Source organism: Zosterops lateralis (assembly GCF_965231275.1).
Source record: "Zosterops lateralis genome assembly, chromosome: 15".
NCBI lineage: Eukaryota > Metazoa > Chordata > Aves > Passeriformes > Zosteropidae > Zosterops > Zosterops lateralis.
In genome coordinates this window covers 8,889,168-8,909,469 of record NC_139775.1, presented here as the reverse complement: position 1 = coordinate 8,909,469, position 20,302 = coordinate 8,889,168, and the positions used below count along the sequence as shown (strand labels likewise).

Sequence of the window (20,302 nt, the reverse complement as noted above, 5' to 3'; positions counted from 1 at the left end):
GAGGGAACAGGCACTACAGCTCCTTTTGCTTCTGTTTCCTCATCTATAAAATGCGGATAATGGCACCTGTTTCAGTGACCACCTCAGGCTTTTATAAAGGAGTAGGATTACTGACAATGTGTCCCAGTAGTGGTACTGGTGTTTTGTGTAGTGCAAGCTGTGCAACTGCCTGAAAAAATGCTTTCCCAGTGAAAAGTTAACACTATAATCAACAAGCATTTGGGCATGGCACTGCTGCTCTTGGCTCAGTGACTTTTAAACAGAAGCCTGGGAGCAATGCTTTGCCTGTTGAATAATTCCAGTCTATCTACAGCTGCAATATTGTGCATTGCATTATTCTGTTGGAAAGTCAAAAATCTACAGCACTTGAGAGGTGTTGCATGTGGTAATTTTTCAGCAAGGTCAATGACTTAAAGGTAAAATTTTCTGCAAGAGATTTTCCTAACTCAGAGCAGTTGTAAATATGGTATAAAAGCTCATACTAAATAGTCTGTCATTGTGAATACCTTGTGCCAGTAAATTAAAATGGTCATGCTTTTATTACTATGAGTTTTGGTTTGATTGTATGGTGATTTACCTTAGGTTAGAAAATTGTGTTGAGAGAAGTAGGAAAACATTGAAATACGTCAATTTACATTTTCTTCTTGTTGAGTTGGAAATGAGCTACAAGGGTGAGCCTTTTACTTGGTTCTGAGCCTTTTACTCGGTTCTATGTCTTGTTGTTGTGGTTGTGGATTTTTTTATTCTGATTCCCTATTTCTGATTTTCAAATACTGAAGTTCAGTGTTGGCTTTTCCTGTAACTTAGCCTGTTTTCTTGCCCCAGGATTGGAACCTGACATGGCACACAGAAGATCCAGACTTCACCCTGTGCTTTCAGAACACAGTCCTGGTCTGGATTCCTTGCATTTACCTGTGGCTCTGCTTCCCAGTGTACTCCCTGTACCTTCGCCGTCATGACAGGGGCTACATCCAGGTGTCAAACCTTAACAAAGCCAAAACGGTACGTGACTCTCTGAGACCAGAACTTACCAGCCTTCTTTGGGAATTGGAATCTCTTTCCAGCTGTGTTCTAGCACTGTATTGTTTGGAGCATCAGTCTTGACCTGTGTGCACACTTTGGGTATAACTTATTTGTTCTGCTTGTGTTTGATTTCCTAGCCCTTCCTGTTTCCATTGCCCTGTTATCAGGCTTTCTGAAATTTATCCTGGCATAGCAACAAACATGCAAATCCTTTTTAAGACCAGTTGGAGAAGACGATTTTAAGGCAACTCAGTCTCAATAGAATAAGGCCCTTATTTCTATCATAAAAAGAATTTATCCTGTCAGCTTCTTAAGTTACACATAACTGTAATTAGAAATGTAAGCATACATTTCTAGAGCTGCTGGAGGTGTTCTATTCCACTTCTATTGTGAAATAGGTACTTAATGGTTTTAGTTTTTTTCTTCCCTGTAGAATAAGTGCGAAGTTTTAAGAAGGGTTGTAATAACATGGTGCATTGGAAAGGTTTTTTTCCTCTGCAGTCTGTTATTCAGGAGATCAGATTTCTGCTTCATATTAGATTGAATTACATGGTATTGAAAATCAGTAAACTTTTTTCTTCTAGTAGGAGTACAATAATTAAAGCCAAATTGCTTTTCTTTTGTGCAAGTGGTAGAATTGCCCAAATAATATGTGATCTGATTATGACTCCTGCTAACACCTTATATCTAGTGTTCATCTATACATTGTGCTGCATTATCTTTGTGAATTGATGTATTTAAGATGCTTTTTTTTATTGCAGGCTTTGGGCTTAATACTGTGGATAGTCTGCTGGGCAGACCTTTTCTACTCTTTCTGGGAAAGAAGTCAAAATATTTTTCGAGCTCCATTTTTTCTTGTTAGCCCTACAATACTGGGTGTAACAATGGTAAGTGTTTCTGCATGCCCATTGTCCAGGCAAAGCTGTAAGCAATAACAACATCTTGGCATTATTCACAGTGCTGTACTCCTTTAAGCTGCAGCCTTTATATACAGTCTTATTCTGTAGCTGAGCTGTGAAATATTGACTCTGAAGTACCTGCTTTTTTTAACTAAAAAACGAGAGAAAACAGTCTCTCACCTATCTGTTCACATGAGCCCACAAGGCAGTTTCAGTTGTCTTACTTTGGTAGGCCTGAGCTAACATCCATTTAATGGTTTGGCTCAGACATGGGGTAAAAAAATCAACTCAAGAGAGCTGATTCAACCTAGATCATACAAACCACTGAACTTGGGGTGAGGGTGTTGAGGTATCTCATTACAAACTCTCGTATAACGTTCTTGAGTGTGTGTGATCTTTGTAACACTTGATGACACAGTAGAAAGTCTCGAAAGCCACAAGTCACAGAGATGTCCCCAGCTACCTCCGTTGACCTAGATGTGATGGGGTTTTCTGCTTTCACACCAATATCTCCACAACCTGCTTTTCAAAGAAGATGCCTTGCTATTCATTTGGTGTCAGTTGCCTTAGGTTTGTCTCAGAGTTGGAACAGTAGTGACTAAACATGATGCTCAAGAGGACACTACAACCCCAACAACAACCAAACAAAACCCCAAACAGCCCTCAAACATACTGACAGATGCAAGAGGTGTTAAGTAGTTTGTGGTCATTTAATAATGCAACTGTCAAGCTTTTTTCAGGCTGATTGAAAATGCATGTTGCAGTAAATAAGTGAGATATACCAGCTTCCTAAAGGACTCTGAAAACACAAAATACAGAAATAGACTAACACTTGATCAATGTTGCTTGGTGTTGTGGCTTGTAGGGAAATAAATCTATTTATTTTAAAAACAACTGGTTAGGAAATGCTGTAATTCCATGTTGACTTGTGATACAGAACCAGAAAAGAAAAGAAGTAAAGGTTGACAGCTTTTGACTTTTGTGTATGCGATTGTTCATTTCTGTGTTACACTTTTTTTTTTTCCTTTTTTGTCCGCTCCTTATCTTTACAGAGATTGATGATACAGAGAATTTCCTATTTAAATGTCTTAGAATTTCCTAATTTAAATTATTTGAATTACACTTAAAATTGCAAGGGTTTACAAGGTCTGGGAGATACTGGATTAGATATGTTAAATAAGCAGATTTAATTATTAAGATACTTTAGCACAGTACATTTTGCATGTGCATAGCATATTATAAAACTTAATTTGTGAATATATTTTCATCTTATTTATCTGCAGTTGCTGGCCACATTTTTAATACAATATGAAAGAATAAAAGGAGTCCAGTCTTCAGGTGTAATGACGATCTTCTGGTTCATCTCATTGTTATGTGCCACAGTGATTTTTATATCCAAAATAAAACATGCCTTAAATATGGTAAGTGATTTTTAGCCTCATTCAGTTGAAAATAGTCCCAAATGCTGCAGTGAAAGATTCGTTGCTTGGTAATTGCACCAGTCAAATCAGTTAATGATTCATTTAGTGTACCTTCATTCTTGGGTTGTAACAGCAAAGGAGGCAAGAATTAATTCTGTTTTTAAATGCTCATGCAATTCACAGTGACTTTAACTGTAGCAGCAGTTGCCAAGAAAATTGGGTTGACTGTTGGAGAAAGCGGATGTGTTTGCTCGAGTACACTCAGATTCTGTGTAATCTTTGATATCAAACTGCTCTGCCGGGGAGTTCACGTCATCTTCCTGTTGACTCTGCAGTGGATTTCCTGAAACACTTTGTTCAGTGCTGCTGTGGTCTCACCTGCTTGGACAAAAATCTTAAATGAAATACTTTTATGCCAATTTGCCCTGTAGTAAGACCACCTCAAATATTAGACTAATTGTGGAGCTGCCTGAAAATGGCACTTTTATTTCTTGAAACCTTTAAGCTGCATTGGCAATTCTGAGAATTTTCAGCCAATTTCTGTCTTCAGCTGTTGGGAATGGGATTTTACTGGGATTGTGTGTCTATTTATCCCCGTGCTTTGATTTCTGTAGCTTATGTGTTATGCATCAGTCCCAGTCTAAAAAACTGAAAGAACCTCTGAATTTTGCACACAATAGAACAAAGTGTAATGTAAATTCTGCTCCTTTAAATCTTATCTTCTGTGTGCATCATAATTAAAAAATTTGCTTTCAATACTCTTTGCTACTCAGTGCATAAATGTCTTACACCTGTAAGGAGTACACTGACTCAAATTTGGGCTGTGTTGGCACAAACCATTTGTTAAGGAGAACTTTTTACATGAGAAATTAATGCTTGTATTTTAATGGTAGTGACTGAATAAAAATAAATGTGTTTTTCACATTCTCTCCCCTCCCATTACCTTCCCTTTACCAAAATAGACATTGACTTTAATTTGCATGGGGGTGAGCAGTGTAGCAGTTAGTTTGCAGAATTTACAGTAAGGAGCTGTTTTCTGTTTAATCATAATGTGTTATTTCAAATAAATTCCTCAAGCCTTCTAATTGGAATATTACCTTCCTTTGCAGGGTGCTGATGAAGATGCATTTCGTTATAGCACCTTCTGCATCTACTTCATCCTGGTATTAGTAGAACTCGTCCTGTGTTGTTTTCCAGAGCAACCACCTTTGTTTTCTGAAACAGTAAATGATCCTGTGAGTTTGTACAGAGTGCCAAATATCATATGTGCAGTATTCTGTTTAATGAACTACAGGGCCATAGTCTACCAGATGACAAATAATTAAAATTCTGCTTTTTAATTTGGTGATGCAAAAGAATCCCATAACATGTAAAATTGGGGGAAGGGAGGTAAGAAAAAGCACAAAAATACTGTTGCACTCGTTGCTGAATAGCATTCCTGAAGGATTAGTTATATGTATTTATATTCAGTAGTGCTACTGGCAGTCAGCGGGAAACAGTGGTCTGAAGTGCTTTGCTCCTAGAGTTATCTGATACCTTCAGTAGGCAGCAGCATGTGGATTCACTTTCATTTGAACATGGGGAAGAATTTAGACCTGGATTGCCTTTTAACCTGGGCAGATCTGTTTGATTTCTGTTTTTATCTCTCTTGTGTCACGTGAAGATTTAATCAGCTCAGATGCAAGAGCATCTTAGAGGGTGGTTTGGATGTAGATATTTATTTTTACCTAGACATGCTCTTTTTTGCATGTGTTCTTAATTATATGTAGCAGCTCTGTGGCATGGATCTAAAGGGATCCCAGGGCTGCTGGATCATCCTTGCACCACCTCTGGGTTAGATGTTCAGAGTCACAGGGAGGTGACACTGATCACTGCCTGGAGCTTGGATGTGATGAGTTTAGGAATTCCAGCTTTATATCAGGTTCTAATTCTGAGAATTTTTCCTTCCTGATTAACTACCCAATTAACATATTTGTGCCCTCATATGGTAGCATACCTTGCCTTGACATGGGCACTGGAGACACTGTCTGGCCTCCACTGGCCTCTAAAATTCCCTCAGCTGTTTGTTGTGTTGTTGATATGGAGCACTGCTATTCCTGTGTCCCGGTGGTGGAGCCTGCTGACAGCCCTGAAGCTGTGCTTGTGTTTTCTGAACAAGCCCTCAGCAGCACAAATGGCAAGTTTTAGTAGTGTGAAAAAAATATTGTAAACAAAGGGAATTTCAAAAACATCTTTTCTGCTTTGCTTGTTTCTTTTGGCCCCACAGTCATTCTGTGTGTGGATTGATTTGTTTTTCTCTCCTTTAGAATCCATGTCCAGAGTTCAGTGCTTCTTTCCTCTCCAGAATCACATTCTGGTGGATCACTGGGTAAGATCAAGCTGTTGCATAAAGCACCTGTTAAAGTTAGATGGCACTTTGGGCTCCTGCTTTCAGAGTTAAGTTAGGAATAATAATGCAACAATAATTTTGGTTGGTTGTTTTGTAGATAGCTTAAATTAATTTTTTAAAGAACTTGATTAATATTTTTCTTCCTTTGTAGAGTCTTTGAAATTTTGTCAGTCTGTATTTAATATGTTTGATGAAAGAATATAATAAAATTATTTGGGAAATATAGGAGGAGAAATTGTCTGCTATATTTAGAAACTAAGACATTAAAACCTATGCCCTCTTTTTGTCTAATAGACTCTTTTTTCCCCCATTAACTTAATTTTACTTATGCTGTGTGATTTGTGAGCTAAAACACAGAAGCATGTAAAATAATATTGGTGTATAGTTGTGGCTGGTACTTGGCCAGAGTTCCAACAGAAAGCTAGATGAAAGAAATTGCTTTGTGAAATTAAAGGCTAATAAAGATTTTGAAACTTGCTAGCATGGGAATATTAATTGCCTGGCTGATTTTCAAATGAGATCACTTCATCCTTTCTTTTATTTTCCCTGGAATTTGAATTCAGTGGCATATCCTGGATCCTTAGATGTTTTCATGTCTAGTTCTCCCAGTAAAGACAGGAGAATGTATGTTTTAGCATCTGGACCTCTGTTGCTCCAGGCAGTAATGTTTGCTTGCATCTTTGAGGAGAGCTGGCTCTGTTCTGGGGCTGGATGCAGCTGTATCTATATATCTATCTCTATATATGCACAAACATTTCTAGTGTTCTTAACTTTATCTTGCTGATTCCTTGTAATGCAGGTTGATGATTCAGGGTTATCGGAGCCCTTTGGAAGCCAAGGATTTGTGGTCATTAAATAAAGATGACAAATCAGAGGAAATAGTGCCAGGTTTGGCTAGAAATTGGGCAAAAGAGTGGTCGAAGACCAAGAGGTAAGTTCAGTTATCCTGGCTTTCAGTTCTGCCAATATACAGAGGTTTAAAAGCTCAAGTGACTCAGCCTCTACTTAGAGGTGTTTGTCGTTTGTTACCAAACCTGCTTTTCTAAGGCCCATGTGGCTGCCTGTGTTTGTCCTTGAGTGCACAGAGAGCAGGAACCAAGTAGGGCATTGTGTTTCTTCTTTATGAAGAGCTGCATTGATTTTCCCTTAGTCTTTCATGATCCAAAACTTATTACTGTGACTTTTGATGTGTGGGTTTGTTTTTTTTTTCCCTGGGGAGGGAATGTTTGGGCACAAACTTCTGTTGTGTAATTTAGGAACTTGGGCTCCCTCTGTAGTTGGTGAAGCCTTGGGAGGGTAATTCAGGGTGTGAAAGCTTATTCCTTTCTTTTGACTATATAGGGAGTCTGAGCATCTAAGCCAGATGACTAAAATTAGAAAGACTCCATGCCTGCAGTCTCCATCCTACTTTCATCATCCTTGGCTGCAGCAAATAGGAGCACCTTTTCATTGAAGGAAAATTGTGTGCTTGCTCACACAGTACATTTCACATACAGCTTGTCCTCAGAAGTTCAGAGCATGGAGTTTAACATAAGGCAGATGTAAGAGAAGAATGTGCTCAGTCCATTGGGGATATCTTGGCATTAACCTGACTTGAGTTGTTTAACTCTGGTGGTACAGTGAAGCATTGATTTTGATTAAAGTTCAGCATACAGGGTTCTTGAATAATAATGTCCTCTGCTCTTTAAGCTTATGAGTTACAGCTCTATTCCTCATTCCCCAGGGCAGACTTAAGGGAGGGATTTACAGGGATGTTACCTAGCCAAGCGAAGAAAGCCATTTCTGAACAGCCAGTTCATTTAGTTATGTTGTATGATTAAAAATGTTTGACAGTAAAACTCAGTTAAACTGTTAAGAATCACAATAAGCATCTCTTTTGCATCTCATTTGTATAGTGTATATATTTTTCCAGTTGTATTTGTATATATTTTTCTAGTTGGCTTTATGCTTAATAAAGGCTACATTCTCTACTAATCTTTTTTCAGGCAACCAGTAAACATGTTATATGCACCCAAAAAGCAGCAAAAATCAGGAGACTCAAATGGTGATGTGACAGAAGAGGTTGAAGCTTTGATTATAAAACCATCTCAGAAGAGCTCTGAAGCATCTTTATTCAAGGTGTTATACAAAACCTTTGGACCATATTTTCTCATGAGCTTCCTTTTTAAAGCTGCACATGATCTCTTGATGTTTACAGGCCCAGAAATTCTGAGGTAAGACCTATATACTTTATTATTGTATTAAAAGTATGTGAACAGGATTTAAAACATGCTGGTATTTCACTCTCCAAGCTGCTTTGCCTTCAGCTAATACTGTGAGGAAGAAATGTCATGCAAGGGAGAGACCATGGACAAACATGATTTTGGCTCATTGGTTTTCAAGTTACAATGTCATGCAATAAATGTTTGACTTCTTTTCCTTTTCAGCACTGGGAGGGCAGGGCAGGAACATAATCAGCAATTGCAGGAGAGTTTACTCAGTTCTAGTCTGTAATTATTCTGTGCCTACACCTCAGAGAATGTGATGCCACAGAGAGCTGAGGGGCTGGGAGGAGTTGTATTGCTTTGAGCTCAGAAGTAAAGGAACTGCAAGTGGTTGTGTTTCAGCTGGAGGGGGTATGAGACTTCTCAGTATAGCTCCAAGAGAATGCTGTACATGTAAGCTGTGTGTTACTTCATGTTTCACACTGGTACGTTTAGGAGGGAGTGGTGTGTGCTCATACAAAATGATCTCCAGTTTCTAAGAAGTTTATGTTTTATCAAAGTTTGGTGCTTTGCATGACCCGTACAATCTTTGAAATAACCTAAGGCTGCATCCACGACGTTTGTTTTCCGCCTCTCACGAGAACTCGCTTCTCTCTCCACAGATTGCTGCTTGACTTCGTAGGTAACAAAGCTGCCCCAAACTGGCAAGGCTACTTTTATACAGTACTGCTGTTTGTTTGTTCCTGTCTTCAGACACTGATTCTTCACCAGTATTTTCATATTTGCTTTGTAACTGGAATGAGGCTCAAAACAGCCATTGTTGGTGTAATTTATCGAAAGGTAGGTGTTTCTTTAAATATGTAATAATACTGTGACTACAAATACGCAGTATTTGTGACTGTGAGAATGCATCACTTAAGTCTGAATAATAAGGTAGGAGACTCTGGTGTGCTGATTCCTAACTCTTGATAGAAATAAGAGCATGTCTGATTTAGAAATAAAAGCCTTTAAGCCTGTGCAGTTTTCCGATTTGCTACTTAACATGCTTCTTCTCACTGTCACATAAGAAAACTTTCCTCATTTAGACTTGGGGTGTGCAGTGCTTCAGTTGGTGCAGAAATTAAAGATGCATCTACATTTACAGCTTCAATTGATATTTACCAGCAGTGCCATCTCACCTTAGAATAAGCTGGAACATTTTAGAAAGCTGTGGACTGATAGATCTGTGTGAGAAAAATGTGTCACAGCAAATGAAGATTCCACTTCTTACACTAAAACAAGAACATGTAACAAACCAAGTAAATGATACCCCCAAGCAATAAAACCACCAGCCCATACCCCAAAGTTTGCTTATTGACTTTCATTCTGTGTTAGCTTAAATCCAGCTGATTGATTCAAGCTGTACTACTTGCATTTTGCAAGGTGTACAAGACAAACAGAATATGAAGGAGGAAAATAATTGCTTGAAATTGTAAGGAAGAAGTTCTGTAAGGCTTGAATTCTGTGGAGAAAATACAAATGACTAAGTGTGTCCTCATGTTTTAATTGTTTTTCATTTTTATCTACACACAGGCACTTGTTATCACAAATTCTGCTAGGAAGACTTCTACTGTGGGTGAGATTGTGAATCTGATGTCTGTGGATGCTCAAAGATTCATGGACTTGGCTACTTATATAAACATGATTTGGTCTGCCCCTTTCCAGGTGATCGTGGCACTGTACTTACTGTGGCGGGTGAGTGTTGTGTGTTTCCTGGTTTGGCTTTGGCAATGTGCTGGATCCACGATTCTGTGACTACACTCACCTGTTGTTCAGACCACTGGAGGGTTTGCAGCAGTGAGGAGGAAGTGCTGTTTATTAAGAAGCCATTCAGAGCTGCTTCTGTCACTGCTGTCAGAAAGGAAGGCAGGAGGTTCTGAATTTGCACATCTGAGTTCCTAAGGGGAGGATGGAGAGGGGAATTATTATCTTTTGGGGGTCTGCAGCACCTGGAGTACCTCACTTGTCCCTTGATTTGAATAAAAGTGATCTTGGCTCTGTGCTCAGAGTAACTATGAGATGTTTGCTATTTCTGGTTCACACAGCACTGGGCTAACTCTTCTAAAGAACAGTCAAATCAGCAAAAAGTGGAAAGTGTTCAGACATATTTGTGTGTGTGTATAAAGATCTATTTGGAGAGAGATTGATCTATATGTACTTCTATATGGGGGCTATATATATATAATGTTTGTTTCAAGAGTCCAAGTATATAGATATTAACCAACCTAGCCCCTGCTTGATCCTTCTCTTCTCCTAAGCTGAAAACCTATTTCAGATTGACTTTCTGTAATGTATGCAGTGGTTTGAGCCGAAGTTTTTAAAAATTAGTTTGAATAAATACTTACAATTACATCTTTTTCAGAATTTAGGTCCTTCCGTGCTGGCAGGTGTGGCTGTCATGGTCCTTCTGGTTCCAATAAATGCTGTGATGGCAGTGAAGACAAAAGCCTATCAGGTTAGCACCTCTCTAGAGTGCTTTTAAGAAACATCTATTCTTTGACTTGTTCCTGGAGGTTTTTCCTTTTATTTTTTTTTCCCTTAAAAAAGGGGAAGGGAAAGAAAGATCAGAGGTGTCGTGTATTCAGAATAAACAAACTCAGGTATTTTTCAGCCTTACAGTTTACCTGTACATAATGGTCTGAAGACTTGCAGTAGTGAAGACCAAGGTAGCGTTTTAGGCAGCTTCATGAGATGTCCAGTGATTGAATTATTAGAAATTAGTTCAGTTTTTAACTTGCCTAAGAACTAAAGTGCAAAGGTAAACTACTGTCTGCCTAATGAGCCTAATGCCCATGAATGAAATATTCGTATTTCCAGGATGTGTGGCTTGATCCTTTTTGTTTGTTTGTTTGTTTCCTGGAGAGGTGAAGAAGTCTTAGTTGTTGGCTGTTTCTGATCCCTTGTGAGGATCAGTTTGTTAAAGTGTGAGCCTAAGTAAATGTAGATTCAAACTCAAGTTTTCTACTGCACTAAAACTACTTGCAACAGTCCCACCGTGTGTGTAGTGGTACAGACTTCACTACTGGCTGAATTTATTGGATGTCAGAGGAGATTGATACATCAAAGTGAAACCTTTTAGCTCTAGAAGTTCAGCATTTGGTTCCTACAGGGGAGAAGTAGGGATGCCTGTCCTGCCACAGCCACGCAGTCACTGCTCTGGGACAGCTGAACCCAACAGCAGTTCAGCTTTGCACTGCCCTTGTATGGAGATGGAGACTTAAGAGTGGCTGAATGGAAAGCTTTGCCTTAGTGCACCATCAGAAAGCCACTGATGAAAATGAAGCAAAATCAAGTTTGGTCTAAGGTTAGATGCAAGCTGCACATCTTATACTGGCTTATTTTCTAACTGCATATTGTACCTGAGTCCCAGGGCTCCTTATTGCAGGGTTAATCACACTTAAACCAGTACCACACTTGTTTCGATCTTGGTTTGGATTTGTAGTTACATGAAGCATTCTTTTAATTGGTTGAAAACTTCTTGTTAATTCTGCATATTTGTTTGTTCAGATAGTATCTCAGATTTCCTGCTTGGGAAGCTAGTAAGCTTTTGATGATAATGAGGTAAATTTGCCATTGCAAAATACAAAGCTCAGAACTTTGAGGTTCTGCCAAGTATTGTGCTCTGTTAATTATTTTTTGCAATGTTGTTTTTAGGTGGCTCAAATGAAGAGCAAAGACAACAGAATTAAGCTGATGAATGAAATTCTCAATGGGATTAAAGTTCTGAAACTTTATGCTTGGGAATTAGCCTTTAGAGAGAAGGTATTAGAGATCAGACAGAAAGAACTCCAAGTCCTAAAGAAATCTGCTTACCTTGCTGCAATGGCAACCTTCACTTGGGTTTGTGCTCCGTTTTTGGTAAGTGAAACAAATCCAGAAGTCTTTTCTCCTTTTTGGGATTGTGCTTTCCAAGGCAGCACTTGAGGATGACTTTTGGGTTTATGTTTTAATGAGTTGTGCTTTAATGAGTTTAATGGTGGGTCCTTGAACACTTAGGAGTCCACTTCTTTATGGAAAGGCAGTACTGTTTTCTTTGAAACTCAGTAACATCCAAGTTGGATGTATTCTAGAAGTTAATGGCCAAAGTATTGGAAAATAAAAACCTCCTCTGCATCCTCTCCTATTTTTGGTAGAGTACATGAGGAATCTAAGATAAAATGTATGGTCAGATTTAGGAGGATAAAAAAATCCCTTATATCAACGTGTTTCTGAGAGCAGCATGTCCTTACATAAGAGTTCCTGACTGAATGGGATGTTGTGCTCCAGGAGTGTCTCAGGCTGGGATTCTCCCAGCATCTGTGTAAGAGCAATATGGAAGAGGCCAAAATCATTGTGTAGCCTGAGATGGCTTCAGATTCTTGCTTAAAAAAATAAAAATCCATGGTATGTGAAACATCCCTCCTGTGTTTGTGGTTAGCTTACATTTCAGCTAATACAGGGGAGAGAAGAGTGAGATCACATCAAAATTGCTTCAGACCCTATTAGAACAAGGGGCCATTGCTCTTGTCTGCAGAAACAATTAAAAGCCATGACTACATTAGGATAAAATATGTGCTGTTCCAGTTGAAGGTGTTTAAGTGTACTTTCCAGTCTCAGATTCCTTCCCTGCAAACATTTTTAGTGTTTACATTATGCTCGGGGCATGATGAAAGGCAGAGAAGCAGTGCCCTGGGAAGGAAGCATCAGCTGCATTCTTAAGTGAATGCTTTTCTAAAAGAAGTTTGAGATGGTCTTAATATAAATACATTATTAAATGAAATTTCTAAATAAAACTCTGCAGGTGGACTCCCTTAATGCCGTTGTGTGGAGCCTGAGCAGACTGATGGGTGTAATGTGCAGATCTGTTGGGCACACACAGGGGATGTGTGGCTTTGCCACTGGGGCACCACCCAAAGTGCAAGGCTGCTCTTCAACATCTTGTTTCCTGGATTCTTGAGGGGTTTTTTTTGTATGTTTTGATGAAAAAAATATTCCAAGTGCTTACTTGCAAGCACTTCTGACATTCAAAACTTTTATTTCCTCTACTCTTTCCCGTTTCCAAGGCCAGGGTTTTTAAAAACATTGTTTAGTAATAATGTCAGGGAACCACTGGTTTTGCAGTACCTCCCCTGCTGCTTTGTGTGCTGATAAGTGTGTATGTCAGACTAATTCCTGGTAACACAAGAGTGCAGACATGCTGCTTGTGAGGTTATTCTTTGGACCTTGTCTTGTTTTTGATCTCCATGGGAGGGCTTTCTCCCTGGGATATGGTTGTCCAAACTAAGGGCTGTACAAACAAGCTACTGTACAAGGCACAGCTGAGTCAGCTGCTGCACCAAGAGCAATACATCTCTTCACAGCAGATTTTTTAACAGAAATACTGATGTCTTCAATGGATGCTGTGCTTAGATGAGGCTGTTCTGTAGGTGGAGAGCTCATTGTTTCAAGTCTTTTAGGAGGGGAATGCCAGAGGTTTACCTTGATTTCTTGTTTTAAGTGGCAGTCTGTGGGGAGAAAGCTGCTGGATCTTGTGATATACTGAGATGTGAGGGTATTATCGCAGAAAAAAACACTATGAAGGGAATAGTTGTGAAAGCAAACATCTGCTTTTACTTGTTTTGCTTGATTCTACTATAATATATTCAACACATTTTAAAAAAATGAGTATTTTGATTTTTGGAATTATTTTTATAGCTTATGATTCATGATAACAATGGCTCAGTGTAATTTTCTTGTTCAATATGAAACCAAAACAGTACACAACAGGAAGGGCTTCATCTTTGCAATGCAATAATGTTTCAAGTTCCTTATCCTTGATAAAGTGGGCTGTATTTGGAAATCTAGGGTTGTGGTAGTCTACAAAGTATAAAATAGGATAGTATTGGGGTGCTTCTAACTTTTCTGTCAATATATGTTACTGATCCAATATCTGATACTTTGAGGAGTGTCTTAAAACTGAAAGAGATCAGGAAAAAATACCAGTGATCATTTCTCTACTTCCCTTCTCCTGCTGTGTGACCACAAATAGCCTGGGACGTCTGTGGCTCCACCTTTGCTGTGTGAGCAAAGTGACACTTGCTCTTTTTAAAGAGGAGCCATCAACTTCTTTTTACAACAGCAGATTTTTTTGTTTGTTTTGCAAAAAATGTCGTCAGGAAAAGAAAGTAATCAGAACATTCCTCTTTCTTTGATTTACAGTCTTCTGATTCCAGCAGTCAGACTGTGCACTCCTGACTTGGTGGCTTTGAGACGTGATCCTCACTGTAGCCTTTACTCTTGGTTTCAGGTTGCCCTGTCCACATTTTCTGTGTATGTCATGATAAAGGACACCAACGTCTTGGATGCTCAGAAGGCCTTTGTTTCTCTGGCATTATTCAACATCCTCAGGTTTCCACTGAACATGCTTCCTATGGTCATCAGCAACATAGTGGAAGTAAGACTTGGGTCATAAACAGGTGTTTTTTGTGCAGAAGGAGGCCCTGGGTGGAAAGATTACATTCCCCTGCCTAGAGAATGATCACTGGGGACGTGTGGCCACCTCTAGAAGGGACCCTGCAGTTCCTGTGTGTGGAATAGTCCCAGTTACAGTGGATAGGTGTTCTTACATCACCCATGTTTCCTGTGGGTTGGGAGGTGAAAGTTTGACTATCCAAGCAACTATGCAATGGATTTAAGGAGGGATTAGGAGTGCATAATAATGATATAATGTGTATGTGGCACAAAACAGTGAGCACTAAAATGTAATCAGCAGAGTATAAATAGATTTGCATCCTTTTTCCATGCAGGCCAGTGTCTCCTTGAAGCGCCTCAGGGTGTTCCTGTCTCACGAAGAGTTAGATCCAGACAGCATAGTCAGGGGTCCCATCAAAGAGGGTGAGTCTCTTTGCCTGTTGCAAATCAGTGTCTGCAGGTTTTGGGTGGTTTCTTTTGCTTTCTAAAATAAATTTACTGCATTTTTGGTGGGTTTTGCTGATAAATTTGAGCCAGACAACAGAGAAGGGAGTTCTTAAAATGAAAAATATATAAAGGTTTTTTTTCCTTCTCAGATAGTTTCTTTCCTCTCCACAACTGATTTTGCAGTGCTGGAGATGCAGCTGAATTAGTTGATATTTCTGTGTAGCTGATATTCATGTACCTCCTGGTGCCTGAGTAAGAGTAACATTGGAACCTCTGCTGTCTTGCTAAATTCAATAAAAGCAGAACACAAGTTTTTGGTAAGCAGTAGGTTGTTGTTCTTCTGAAAAAGTAGCTTTGTACCTCTGCCTGTGTGTGTGTTTGGATTGACTTTGGATTGTGAGCACACAATTTAGCTGCTTGCATTGGTACTTTTATAAATATAAGTTTTCTCTTTGCAGCTGAAGGGTGCATTGTTGTGAAGAATGCAACGTTTAGCTGGGCCAAAACTGATCCTCCTTCACTGAACAGGTAAAGATTGGGGCCCTTTATTCCACTGCATAATTTTGCTGCATCATAAATTATCTATATTGGAATTATAAAGTACATACAGAGAAGAGTTTGTTGCCGTAAAGAAGGAGAACAAATAACATCAGTTCTATATTATATATATATATATTTTTTTTTTTTAATTGGGGCTTTATGAACTAGAGGGATTTAGAGTTTATTGCATTTATGGAATGCGTAGAGGGAGGTAGCAAGAGATGTAGGGATCAGGGAAGAGAGGGCTGCTGGGGATTCCAGGCTGTGTCTCTGTGCTGCAGATGGGATGAGCTCCATCTAGGGGATGCAGCCAGGGCAGCCCCTCACAGTCAGCTCTGCTCCTCTCCACAGCCTGATTCTCACTGTTCTCTGCTGTCCTTGATCCTGGCCTGCAGAAAGCAAACAGTGATGCAGCTACAAGCTGTGTCTTCCCTGTGCCCTGTTCCCTTCCTTAACTTTGGCTGCTTTTTCGTGGGCCTTACATGGCAGATTCTGTGGGACAAAAGTGCTGTATTTACATTTGTGTTCATAGAACACTTGAGAGAAATCTTGGCAAGATTGGGTCACAGTGCTTTTCTATTTCTATTTTCTTTTAATTACATTAATAATAGAAATATATTATATACAATACATATATTGTAATATATATAAATATATAGAATAAATTACTAATTACATATTAAAATTTATGTTCTATGCTCTAAGTATGAGGAGAACTAGGTGCTTTCTGCATGAGAGGTTTGGATTTTCAAACAGTTACTGTCTCAGTGCTGAGTCAGTATTTGCAGTGGGTGTTCACATTCACCTGGTTTTAGATGGGCAGTTCAGTTGACTGTTTAACTACAGGAGTGTTCCAGCAAGCAAGGCTGAATTATGTGCACTTTATTTCAGCATTAATTTCACTGTTCCTGAAGGCTCCTTGGTGGCTGTTGTTGGTCAAGTTGGCTGTGGAAAGTCTTCACTGCTGTCTGCATTACTGGGGGAGATGGACAAAAAGGAAGGCTACGTGGTTGTCAAGGTGTGACATATCTGGAGAATTGTTCAGCTGTTTGTGGGTATTGCCGGAGGGATTCTGGATTTCCAAGTGGTGTGAAGAGGGAAGAGACAACCTTTCAAATGAATGCACTTTTTAGGCTGCTTTCCTGGCAAACCATGTATATGGTTTAGCCTGCACTCAGTGTAATTGTCTGTTAAGCCTTTACCCAACAGCATCCAAATCTGTTGGTGTCAGATTTAGCCAAATAAAACAATGGAGCACTCAAAGATGAGTATTCTGATGAGTCTTGTTAGCAGCTGAGTATGAGCTGGGGAGACCCTGTTACATATTCTCTGTGGAAGAGCAGTGTTGGGTTCCACCTTCTCAGACATCAGAGAATTACAAGGAGAGAGGGTGCACCCAGATACATAACATGGGAAAAGCTGCTGTTCCAGTTTCTTTTTAGACATCAGAGCTGTATAGAGCTAACAGAGAAAAAATGACCTGGAAAGAAAATTACTTCAAGAGCAAAACAAATCTGTCACATTTAAAAGTCTGTAGGTTTGGCCACCTTCAAAATTGTTGTGGAAAAATAAACTAGTTGAGATCTGAATCACTAATTATTAATGCAGAAAGAGAAGGCAGAACTGATATTCAAAGCAAAATACTCTGCCATTATCTCTGTCTCGTCCTTTGAAGTGACTTTTATATGAAAAGCACTTCCTCTGCTTTCTGCAGAAATCTCTTGGCAGGGGTGCATTTGTTAAACACTTGCATTCCAGATTAAACTCTTTTGTGCAGAACATAATTTATAATTATATGAAAGAAGTAATGACTTTTGACATGCAGTAATTGTGCAAACGTTCTCTAAACAAATGTTTCCTCCAGGTTTATGTTAATCGTATTTTGTTTGAAGCCCTTTATTTTCCACCAATGCACTTTGTTACATTCACTTGCAGAGAGGATTATAAAAATAACATTTTGGAGGAGGTGGGGGCCCAAGAACTACTTTGTTTGGAAATGACCGTAGGTAATTTGTGAGGTGATTAACACTGCCTGCCTCACAAAGCCCTGCTGTGCCTTGACTCTCTGTGCAGACTCTTAGTCTAAAGTACTGAACTTTATTTTTCTTTCAGGGCTCTGTAGCCTACGTTCCTCAGCAAGCCTGGGTCCAAAATGCAACTCTGGAAGATAACATTATCTTTGGAAGGGAGATGAGTGAGGGCCGGTACAAGCGTGTGATTGAGGCTTGTGCCCTGCTGCCTGATATAGAGATTCTTCCTTCAGGAGACAAAACAGAAATAGGAGAAAAGGTATGTCAATACCCACTCCACCATAACAGTGCTATTGCTTGTAGTTAAGGCTGTGTGACTCTTATTTTACTTTATCTCAAAGTTGTATTGAATTTAAAACATTCGGAGCAGAGGTCCTCTGGAATAAGAGGCAGATTTGAACAGTGTGTTTTCCTTCTCTTTAAGCCTCATAGGGGAGAAAACTTGTCGTCAGTTACAAATATAAAACCATCTTGTAGTGGCAGTTTGTAATTGTTTCTAAGTTGCCACGGGTTTAGAGCAGAAAAATATGTAGAAACAGGAAGAGAAAAATGTTCTGAACACTTCCGTTTCATTAAAAACAGGCAAACACCCCTCCAACCTCAGCAAAAAAATCTGAATGACAGTCCCCAAGAACAACCATCACCCCAAACCTGCCCTGGGTTACCAAAGCAAGTGTGGTATGGGATTTGGAAACGAGCATGGATGATGCAGTGCTGTGCTGTGGAAGCAGGACCTGCTGTCCCTGTTCCAGAGGCTGCTCTGTGTGTGTTGTGTGTGTCTGGCTGCTGGGGGCTCTCTGAGCTCCTGCTCAGGGATTGGGATGTGTGCTCTGACTGGTGCAGGGGGTCTGTAGCTCCCAGCTGGTCACAGAGCTGACAGCCCCATATGCAGTAAAGGTGCAGCTTTATCTTCCTCATTGGTCACACATGTTGTACACATGCTGTACACAGCATAAACAGAGTTTGTTTCTTAAATCACAGATATCACTGCAGAAATACAGCTGAGAAGAAAAGTAGCCTCTGAAGAGACAGACTTAAATAGGCCAGTCAGGGTTAATTGCTTTACAGGACTAGCAAACATGATTTCTTTTTGGCTAGCCCTTCACTGACAGGACAGAACAGATAGACTTCCTTGCAAAAAGGATTTTGACTGATTGCTTGTGCTATTGTGGTGCTGAAATTATTTGTGGAGATTTGTTTCATACAATGTTGAAATTCTTCTAATTTAAACAAGCCACCTATGACTTGTGTCTTTCATGGACTGTAGGAGGACATCTTCTTTCAGCTGGAAATAAAGGATCTTGTTTTTTTGTTTCCCCAGGGTGTGAATTTGTCTGGAGGACAGAAGCAGCGAGTCAGTCTTGCTCGGGCAGTTTACTGCAATGCAGATGTCTATTTACTTGATGATCCTTTATCAGCTGTTGATGCACACGTTGGGAAACATATTTTTGAAAGAGTTATTGGACCAAAAGGAATCCTGAAAAATAAAGTATGTTGTAATGTCTCTAGAGAATTCTTTTTCTTGGCTGAGTTCAAATGATTCCAAGTTTGTCAAGTTGCCTATTTAGATTTTGTTTCTAACATCTGAAAAATGAAAGAATCCTTCTGCAATTTTTAGAGGACTTTTATAAAGCACTGACATTTTTGTAGTGAAAGGTGCTTTGGTTTCTGTAATTCTAAATTATTTGATGGAAAAATCAAGACAATGTTCTGTTAAAAGTGCTGCATGCCTGTCCCTCATTACTATTCTCTTACACACAGAGTTCAAGCAGTAAAGAGCAGTAGTTCAACCATGATATTCACTAATCTGAGATGACAGAAACCCTTTATTATTCTTTTGCCTTTTAGACTCGGGTTTTGGTAACCCATGCAATCAACTATCTGCCTCAGATGGATACAATTCTGGTGATGACTGATGGAGAAATCTCTGAGATGGGCTCTTACCAGGAGCTGCTGGAGCAAGATGGGGCCTTTGCTGAGTTTCTTCGTACATATGCTAATACTGAACAGACCATGGAGAACAGTGGTAAGCTCCCAAATAAGCTCTCTTGATGTCTGTCATGTTAACTAGGGGGTCCTGTTATAGGAAAAAACAGTAGTACTGGTAGGAAAGTTAAAAGAAATGACTATTTCTTGCGATTGCCTACATAGGTAGAGGTACTGATTTCTTGAGGGTGTTGAAGTTTGTGAGATTTAACACACATTCTCTCTTAAAATTAGGAAAATGTGTAACAGAACTGTAGTAAAATTTCCTCTCAGTGCAGAATTCAGATGTAGTGAGACTGCATAAAGGCCAGCTGGGGTTTATACACCCTTCCTGTCTCTGTGAAGATGTGTCTTCTTTATGCAACTAATTCCTTTGGGGATGGGGAGGAGGAGGAAGCAGCTCAATGTTCTAGCTGCTGTCCTTGACTCCTGCTTCTGCTTTACAAAACAGCTGCAGAGCTGCACTGGTACAGGAATACACTTCAGATTTATTTTTATTTTATCTACAGACAGTTGCAGTACTGGATTTTAATAGGGGAACTTAGTATTTGCCTCCAGCCTGGGTTGCCTGTGTTGATTTCCTGACACTCCTTTGGAGAAGTGTAAGGGGTGCCTGCGCTGTGCTGGCTGCGGTTAAGTTGGTGACATGAGTTTGGGAGCAGATGCTGAATGCTGCAGAGAAGGCTTCAGGAATAAAGAGAGGCCCAGGCCTGCTTTTTTGCTTCATCTTCCATTTGGAAAGCCATTGGTTCCTTCCCATTTCCTAGAGGGAACACAGAGGTGGCTTTTGGTGTATTCCTTATGCATCCTTCATGGGCAGAGTGGAAATGGTGCCACAGTTACCTGCACTGCTTGAGCTGGGAAGTGTTAAAGATGTGTGGAAGAGCTTCCTTTG

General features: G+C 39.6%; 1 protein-coding gene across 1 annotated transcript in view; it reads left to right on the top strand.

Annotated features, from left to right (window-relative positions):
* LOC310915406 (multidrug resistance-associated protein 1) overlaps window positions 1-20,302 on the top strand; it is a 47,038-nt gene that overhangs the window by 9,986 nt on the left and 16,750 nt on the right. The window contains exons 2-19 of the mRNA XM_083872276.1: window positions 826-1,002; window positions 1,785-1,910; window positions 3,206-3,343; window positions 4,453-4,578; window positions 5,650-5,711; window positions 6,532-6,663; window positions 7,718-7,945; window positions 8,599-8,776; window positions 9,509-9,670; window positions 10,338-10,430; window positions 11,630-11,833; window positions 14,241-14,387; window positions 14,740-14,827; window positions 15,310-15,379; window positions 16,283-16,409; window positions 17,504-17,680; window positions 18,743-18,910; window positions 19,270-19,447. Coding sequence (XP_083728402.1) covers window positions 826-1,002; window positions 1,785-1,910; window positions 3,206-3,343; window positions 4,453-4,578; window positions 5,650-5,711; window positions 6,532-6,663; window positions 7,718-7,945; window positions 8,599-8,776; window positions 9,509-9,670; window positions 10,338-10,430; window positions 11,630-11,833; window positions 14,241-14,387; window positions 14,740-14,827; window positions 15,310-15,379; window positions 16,283-16,409; window positions 17,504-17,680; window positions 18,743-18,910; window positions 19,270-19,447 — 2,581 coding nt within the window. The remainder of the gene's footprint in view (window positions 1-825; window positions 1,003-1,784; window positions 1,911-3,205; window positions 3,344-4,452; window positions 4,579-5,649; window positions 5,712-6,531; window positions 6,664-7,717; window positions 7,946-8,598; window positions 8,777-9,508; window positions 9,671-10,337; window positions 10,431-11,629; window positions 11,834-14,240; window positions 14,388-14,739; window positions 14,828-15,309; window positions 15,380-16,282; window positions 16,410-17,503; window positions 17,681-18,742; window positions 18,911-19,269; window positions 19,448-20,302) is intronic.